The sequence below is a fragment of the Rhineura floridana genome, chromosome 8, assembly GCF_030035675.1.
Source record: "Rhineura floridana isolate rRhiFlo1 chromosome 8, rRhiFlo1.hap2, whole genome shotgun sequence".
In the NCBI taxonomy this organism is placed as follows: Eukaryota; Metazoa; Chordata; class Lepidosauria; order Squamata; family Rhineuridae; genus Rhineura; species Rhineura floridana.
This window is the reverse complement of record NC_084487.1, coordinates 14,831,969-14,840,811: the sequence shown is the minus strand read 5'-3', so window position 1 is coordinate 14,840,811 and position 8,843 is coordinate 14,831,969. Positions and strand designations below refer to the sequence as shown.

The following is an 8,843-nucleotide window of genomic DNA, read 5'->3' as shown; positions in this document are numbered from 1 at the left end:
AACCCCGAGGTCTCTCTCCTGGTCGGTCACCGCCAGTTCAGACCCCATGAGCGTATATGTGAAATTAAGATTTTTTGCCCCAATATGCATAATTTTACACTTGTTTATATTGAATTGCATTTGCCATTTTCCCGCCCATTCACTCAGTTTGGAGAGGTCTTTTTGGAGCTCTTTGCAATCCCTTTTTGTTTTAACAACCCTGAACAATTTAGTATTGTCAGCAAACTTGGCCACTTCACTGCTCACTTCTAATTCTAGGTCATTAATGAACAAGTTGAAAAGTACAGGTCGCAAACAAGAGATGGATTGATAACAGGCCTTGTGGTTGTTATGTGCCTTCAAGTCGATTACGACGTATGGCGACCCTATGAATCAGTGACCTCCAATAGCATCTGTCGTGAACCACCCTGTTCAGATCTCGTAAGTTCAGGTCTGTGGCTTACTTTATGGAATTAATCCATTTCTTGTTTGGCCTTCCTCTTTTTCTACTCCCCTGTTTTTCCCAGCATTATTGTCTTTTCTAGTGAATCCTGTCTTCTCATGATGTGTCCAAAGGATGATAACCTCAGTTTCATCATTTTAGCTTCTAGTTTTAGCCTTGCAAAGACCTAATCTCAAGACCTTGGAGAAGCAGGCTAGGATGGTCAATATAGGGCCGCTTCTTATGTTGAACCCTGGCTCTCATATAAATCAGCCTAATATTACATCAGCCACAGATGTTTCATGGAGCAGTTGGTTTTAAAGCAAGAACTTTATCTGCTTTTAATGCTTTTAATGACAACAAAACATAAGGTTCCCAGCAGTAAGAAGTTAATTTGTTCCTGTGGTTTTTACTGATCCAGACAAATTCAATCATGCCCATTGACATTAAGTCTGTTTCCAGTGAGCGCTCTGGTGAATATCACAACAGCGACTTTCACGGACAATGTTTAGGTTTCTATCAGATGCTATGCCCAGCAACGAAAGTAGTGTGGACGGTGCCATCCAACAGAAGTGATTTCTCATCACAGGAGTTGCCATGGTTGTTCCGGCATGAGAGTACTTGTGCTACTACCTGCTCTGGATGAGCAACAATTGCCACACAGAAGGTGCAGGTCAATAGTCCTCCAGTTTACACCATGATCCCCTGCAAAGCCTTTTTATCTGGAAGCATCCAAAAGCACTAGCTTGTCGGAGCATCGAGTTCGAGTCTAAGGCAACTTCTCATGTTCCTGAAAAGAACAACCATAATAAAAGACCCACAATATACAAAAGGCGCTGTACTGAACTCAGTAATAATAATATAAAGATACAAAGTGCAATGAAGTCCAAAAGAAATACAGTCTATAGTCAAGAACAATGACACACAAAATCGACTTGATGTCTTCCTCAGATCTTGTTGTAAATGAACTGTCTTTGGCAGGAGCAATGATAAGCTCTCTCTATTCCACGTCCAGTTAAGAATCACGTACCTTTGAAAAGATTCTGCAGTTGTTGTATGGTTGCAACCAGCCTTTTTCTTGGAGGAGCGTTTGAAAGATATTCTTGCCTAAAATTCTTCAACGGGTGAGGTTTTTTTTAATTGATATCAGTTGTTACAACTTTGCTGTAAGAATGTTTCAGTAACATAGTAACTTGTATGTACAGTCAGAAATCATCTATTAGAAGTAGCCTTGTGCATCAGTGGTTACAGGGATTTAACATTTGCAAAACAAATCATCATATGGAAGCAACTGTATATATCCATCGTGAGAGGAATTACACACTTGTGAAAGAACTTCTTATAGACTTTATAGACTATTTCTTTTGGACTTCAGAACATTTTGAATATTGTGGGTCTTTATTATTCTTACTGCACTTCTGTATGGATTTGGACCCTCATACATTGTAGGTTTATACTCAGTCAGTCTACTGGGCCATCGAGCTCAGTATTGCCTACACTGTCAGCAGCTCTCAAGGGTTCCAGACTAGGTTCCCTTTCAGCCCTACCTGGAGATGCTGGGACTGCACCTGGGACCTTCCACATGCAAAGCAGATGCTCTGCCAGTCAGCTACAGGTCTTTCTCCTAAGGAGCATAGCAAGCTGCCTTATACTGGGTCAAGCCATTGGTCTCTCTAGTTCAGTGTTGTCTACAAGTACTGGCAGCAGCTCTCCAGGATATGGCCTTCCGCAAACACATCTTAAGTTTCAAAGTGACATCCTTACTTCCAATGCTACTTCCCTATGTTAGAATCTGAAGGTGTGCAAGCATCTCCCAAAAGCCACTATTTTAAAGACATAGCCCGGACTGAAATCTTACTCCCTTTGCCCAAGCAGAATACAAAGGGCAGTTGGACTGGAGTAAGCTCTCTCTTTGTCCTCCATACCTCCTCTGCAGCAGAAGCAATGCTGATCTGCTAGGACAGTGTCCTTCAAACTTGATGCTGTTGGACTGTAACTCCCGAAGAACAGTGTGCTAGGACCATTATACCGCTTCTAGAGCAAGACAGGGCAGACTTCAGGTTTACGGCATCTACTTAATTTTTTTATTAGATCCGCCCAAGATCCAGCAACTGTAGCCTCGTGCACAAGATGTACACGTAGAACTCAAGAATTCTGAGCCTAGGAAAAATTGTTTTGAGTACCAAAACTCAACAGGCTTTCCACACACAAATCCACTCCTGGATAACCCAAGCGTTCTTCATTTCACCAGTATAGTATGGGCTGTGGGAGTCAGAAATCCCTGCCGGTACATTGCAAATCACAGCTAGGCTGGCTAGGTCTGGTGGGAGTTGTAGTCCAAAACATCTGCAGGGCACCGGGCTGGGGAAGGCTTCTCTAGAGCATTAATTTTATGTACTTCTCCTTGAAGCATTCAGGGACCTGTTGTTTCCCAGGCCTCCGTGCACAACTCTGTTTCTGCTTGTACAACCACAGCACACAGGTGCACAAAGAAAGAGCAAGGTACTGAAAGGAGGCATGAGAAGTGAATGTTTTAGACCAGGAGTGGGGAACGTTTGGCTCTCTAGATGCTGCTGCACTACAATTCCCATCAGCCCCAGCAAGCAGGCCAAAGGCCAGGAATGATGGGAGTTGTAGTCCAGCAACTTCTGAAGGGCCAAAGGTTCCCCACACCTGCTTTAGACCCAGTGCAGTGTGCCTGGCACACAAGTAGCATAGAGAGATGAAGACTTTTATCAGTATCTGATGGAGTCATTCCATACTCTCCACTGTATGGGTTCAATGGCTAGGATTGCAACCTGGTTAATAGCATTTACTACACAGCAGCTGACTGGGTCTCCTGCATTTCTTTATTTTTTTGCAAAATATGTTTTCAGATTGATAATCACCTGAGTGGCTACTGTGGGAAATGGGATGCGGGACTAGATAGGTGGCCCTTGGCCTAATCCAACAGGGCTCTTATTTTTGTTCTTGGCGCTGACTTGAAAGAGAACCTCTGTGTCTCAAGACAAAATGAAATCAGTTTCCCCAATCAAAATGGAAATGTGGTGATTTGGTGTCATCAGTTCTTTAAGAGTTATTGTGCATTCTTAAAAAGATGTCCACACTCTTGCCAATTAGGCTACAACGGCACCACACACTTAAAGCAGTGTTATACCATTTTAACAGTCATGGCTTCCTCCAAAGGGCCTTGGGAACTGTCATGTGTTAAGAGCACTGAGAGTTTTAGAAGACCCTTCTTTCCTTCACAGAGCTACAATCCCCAGAAGAGGGGCTGACTGTTAATCCACTCTGGCCACTGGAGCTCTGTGAGGGGAATAGGAGTCTCCTAACAGCTCTCAGCACCCTTCACAAACTACACTTCCCAGGATTCTTCGGGGGAAGCCGTAACTGTTTAAAATGCTTTCATGTTGCATAAAATATAAGGTGCAGATGAGGCCTTAGTTTACAGATAAGGGCTCTGTGTGTGTGTGTGTGTGTGTGTGTGTGTGTGTGTGTGTGTGTGTGTGTGTGTGTGTGTGTGTGTGTGTGTGTGTGTGTGTGTGTGTGTGTGTGTGTGTGAGAGAGAGAGAGAGAGAGAGAGAGAGAGAGAGAATTAAATGTGAAAATCAAAGATAGCAGCTTTATTGTATATTTGACCTCTCCAATATGCTATAATATGTGTATGTGTGTGCACGCATATATATAGTATGTGTGTATGTGTGTATACACACACACACACACACACACACACGTGTATGTCCCTATATAATTCATTAGGTACCATTTCTTCTAATATTTGGCTTCATTACTGCAGGAGTCCAAGGAAAATCCATTGCACTCGTGACATACTTGCCAGCTACTCACATACATACACAAAATACTGCACAATTAAACTTCATTTAGTACAATGCCCATTTTGCAGCCAGGCCTCTTATTTAAAAAAGTGTCTTTCTGAAATCCCACCAAAGGCTTCCATAAGTGTTGTGACTGAGCATCATAAGGAAATCCATGACATGCAGAAATACAGTTCCAATATTTAATATCTCCTTAGCCTGTAGGATAAAGAGAGCCATCATCTGATCTCCTCGGAAATGAGTCTGTTGGGGGCATAAAGTCTGCCTGTCCCATTACTGCCCTTCAACTCTAGTCTTTGAGCAGCCCAAGTTTCCGCAGCGCCTCTCTCCTGGCCTCTTCGGTCAACCCACGACCGGAGAACTGTACCGTTATGCCTTGGGGTCTCAATCCTGAAGCTCTGGGCAGAGAGCCAGATCTCCTCCTCATTTCCAGGCTGAAGTCCGGCTGCTGGTGGTTGTAAAAGCTCTTGGGGGCGTTTGGCCGCATGGTCTTACCGTCCACAAGATCAGTGTTCGGTTTGAAAGTCACAGTTTTGCTCACGCTTGGGAACAGGGTGGATTCCCTTTTTAACATGTCGTGGATGTTTCGATAGCCATTCAACACAGGCTGCACCTGTCCTGGTCTCTCATCCTTCAACGTGGGGGCATTTAGAGGCTGGTCGAGGTAGGCTCCAGCAAGACTTTCATCTGCCAAGCTGAGTCTAGTTAATGCTTCGTGTCTTGCTTGCTCCGAAGGCAAATCTCGCAAGGATGAGCTTCTGCTATGACCCAAGAGTTCATGCTTCTGAAGTCTCTCTTCCAACTCGCTTATCAGAAAGGCTGAACCATTGACGTTGGCCAACACCCGAGCCGTGCGCTCTTGGACATTGACGGCTGCCTTGGAGATTGTTTTGCTGAACTCCCTTTCTCCAGCATTGGTAATGCTGATGTTGCTTGGAAATTTTGGGGGCTTGGGGGCAGTTGGGGGTCGCAAAGATTGCTTGAAGGCCGTGAAACGTTCTCCACTGTTTAGGGGGGAAGAAACAGATGTGCTTCTCCTCTCTGCAGGTGTCCCTTCCTTTGGAGAGGCAGGAGAGATAGGGCTGCCCTCTGCTTGCTTCTCAGATATTTTCTGGGCAATGACAAGAGGAGTCGGGATACAGCGAAGGAGTTTTGGGTGCTGCACTGTTGACGGAGGAGGAAACACCTCGTACATTGGCAGTGGTGCCGCCGATGGTAACACAGGAAGAGGGATGGCATCAGTGTGGATGTCCTCAGTATTATTTTCAGGCTTTGGTTTATCCAGTTTCCAAGCCTCCTCCAGTGCTATGGGGGGGAAAAGAGAAAACAGCAGATTAGTAGGACTGTTACCTGGACTGATGCAGCTGAAACGACGCAAATGGCAGCATTTGTATGAGAATTTGTACCCTGTCACAGGCCTGTTACTCAAAAATTCATCCCACTGTGCTACAATATTTTCAAAAGTGTCTTTACCATTTTTCTAAAAGCTGCAGCAGAACTGGCCTTATGAGCTTCCACGGAGAGCGAACTCCCTAAAGTCGGTGCCACCACTGACTGTGTCCTTGCCAATCTTGCTTCAGCAAAAGGTGGAATTTACGGCAAAGTGTCCCCTGAAGATCTTATTGCTCAGGGAAGTTCATAAGAAGATGAAGATGCTCCCAATGCTGCTCCAGTCGCTACATCTGCTGCCCACATGGCGAGAATGGATCGTGGAGTTATGAACCATCCTTGCAGGAGTGCACAAATTACCAGGGCTCTGCCCCCAGCCGGCGCTTCCATGGGAGGTCTGGGACAAGCACAGGCTCCAGGTGGAGCTGCGGAGGGACAGCCAAGGAGCATTCCTGCAATCTGCCATTCAGCCCCCCACCCTCCTTTCCAGCTTGCAGCTTCAGAGAGGGGGCTGGGATCCTAACCACAGTTGTGCCAGGCTTCCACGGCCCTTGAAAGTGCAGTGCAACTCCAGGGATCCCCACCAGTGACATGGTCAGAGGAAGGCCGGGCGGCTTGTCACACTCATCAAAGGGCAGTAGAAGGGTGGATCCACTTTAGAACTTTCGATCCTGCGGATCCCCTTATCAGTACAAGGGCTCCAGTCCTGCTGGCCGCTGTCTTTTTTTTTTTTTTTTATCGTTTTGCAATGTTTGGTTTTCTTTCCTTTTAAAAAGCTTTGGAAAAAGTCCTCCAGCTGCTCACTGGCCGGAGCAGCTAGCACAGCATCCCATGTGTAGGAAAGAAAGAGCAAGCCCTAAGAACTTATGAAGAGCCTGACTGCTGGATCAGGCCAGTGGCCCATCTAGTCCAACATCCTGTTCTCACAGTGGCCCCAATGGGAAGCCGGCAAACAGGACCTCCATCCTGCAGTTCCCAGCAACTGGCATTCAGAAGCATACTGCCTCTGACAGCGGACGCAGAACGCAGCCATCAGGGTTAGCAGCTGCTGATAGCCTTGCCCCCTGTGAACTTGTCTAAGCTTCTTTTAAAGCCATCCAAGCTGGCAGCCTTCATTTCTTCTCGGGGGACCCAACAGACTTTGTTTGCTTCAGGAAAGAGTCACCTCTCACTCCCTTTCTCTGTCTCCTAGAGAAGGTTCCTGAGCAAAGATTCACACAACTATAAACACTCTAAACCAATCTTTATGCTTTAATTTGCTTTATGCTTTAGTATGCTGCCCTGGGCTCCTGCCGGGAGGAAGGGACGGATATAAATAAATAAACAAACAAACAAATAAATAAATAAATAGGATTCCTGCATTGAGCAGGGGGTTGGGCTAGATGGCCTTATGGGTACCTCCCAACTCTATGATTTTATGCTTCTAGTCCTCAACCTGCCTGCCCCCCCCCCATTTCTACCTGGTTCTGCATTTCTGCTAGGAACACCCTCTTCAGTGCTATTCTCCAGAGCTGAATCGACCAAGTCTATGATATCTTCAGGCTCTGAATGGCTGGACGTGGTTTCTTCCATTGACCTTGGGGAGTGGCAGTGGATGCCACTGTCATGAAGGGCTTGTTCCTCCAAGTCATCCTCCAAGGCATCAATGGTTTCTTCAAAGAAAAGGAGGACATCTTTTTCCTCGTGAGTTAGGTATTTCAGGGTCTCATCATCATCCTACAATTGAACAGCAACAGAGAGTGAGGATTTATTTATTTATTATTTATTATTGCCTGGGCGGCAAACAAAAGCACTAAAACACTTTAACACATCATAAAAACAGACTTTAAAACACATTAAAATAAAACATATTTAAAACATATTTTAAAAAAGCTTTAAAAACATCTAAAAAGAGAGAGAAAAGGTTTAAAAACATATTAGAAAGCAATTCCAACACAGATGCAGACTGGGATAAGATCTCAACTTAAAAGGTTTGTTGAAAGAGTAAAGTCTTCTGTAGGTGTCAAAAAGACAACAGAGATGGTGCCTATCTAAAATTAACGGGAGGGAATTCCAAAGGGTCAGTGCCGCCACACTAAAGGGCCGTTTCCTATGTTGTGCAGAACAGATCTCCTGATAAGATGGTATCTGCAGGAGGCCCTCACCTGCAGAGCACAGTGATTGACTGGGTATATAAGGGGTAAGACCGTCTTTCAGGTATCCTGGTCCCGAGCTGTATAGGGCTTTGTACAGCAAAGCTAGAATCTTGAACTTAGTCCAGTAGCTAATAAGTAGCCAGGGCAATTCTTTCAGAAGCGGTGTATATATATATGTTATATGTGAAATATATATGTTAAGACATATCTCTCCAACCAGTTTTCGAACACAAACCCTAGGCAACTCCAGAAGAATGAAGCATCAGATACAGCTCTCTGCTTCCTACAAGACCCAACCTCTTACCTTTTCCCAATCAAGATAAGACTCATCTGGTTATGGAACCAATCTGATTGACAGTCTCAAGTCCAACCCCTCTTCCCCTCCAAGAGGCTTGCAACAATAGGCAAAACTATACATTAAATACTGGTGTACAAAGTCCTATTTAGCTTGGAACCAGGATACCTAGAAGATCGTCTCACCCCTTTTATCAGTGGTCCCCAAACTCCCCCCATCTCGACCACTTGAAAATTGCAGAGGGTCTTGGCAGACTGCTTAATGATTTTTCTGCCTGTTGTAGCAATTGTATTGCGCTTTGCTAGGTGCTGTATGTTTTTTAATTGTATATTTACAGGCATGCCATGGACCACCTGAATAAAACTCACAGACCACAGCCTGGGAATCCTGCCTTATATACCAAACTGCCTCCTGCAGATACCATCTCATCAGGAGGCCCATTCCGTACGATATACGAATCGGGCGTTTAGTGTGGTGCCACCTACTCTTTGGAACTCCCTCCCGTTACATATCAGACAGGCGCCGCCTCTGTTGTCTTTTTGATGCCTATTGCAAACCTTCTTTTTCCAACAAGCATTTTAAGTGGATATGTCTTTATCCCAGTCTGTATCAATATTGAACTGAAATTATTTTCAATACATGAAATTGTGTGTATGTATTGCATTTATTAATAGTTTTCTACTTGGAAGAAACAAATCACCAGGAACAGATGGCATACCAGCAGAGTTGCTACAAGTTACTGAGACTGAATCTTTCTGAATTTTGAC

General features: G+C 44.8%; 1 protein-coding gene across 2 annotated transcripts in view; it reads right to left on the bottom strand.

Moving 5' to 3' along the window:
• Nucleotides 1-736: 736 nt before the first annotated feature.
• Nucleotides 737-8,843, bottom strand: part of PROSER2 (proline and serine rich 2) — a 51,280-nt gene continuing 43,173 nt past the window's right edge. For both annotated transcript variants that reach the window (XM_061638346.1, XM_061638347.1), the window contains exons 3-4: nucleotides 7,107-7,362; nucleotides 737-5,562 (exon numbers count right to left, since the gene is read on the bottom strand). In XM_061638346.1, coding sequence (XP_061494330.1) covers nucleotides 4,547-5,562; nucleotides 7,107-7,362 — 1,272 coding nt within the window. In that variant the 3' untranslated portion in view covers nucleotides 737-4,546. The remainder of the gene's footprint in view (nucleotides 5,563-7,106; nucleotides 7,363-8,843) is intronic.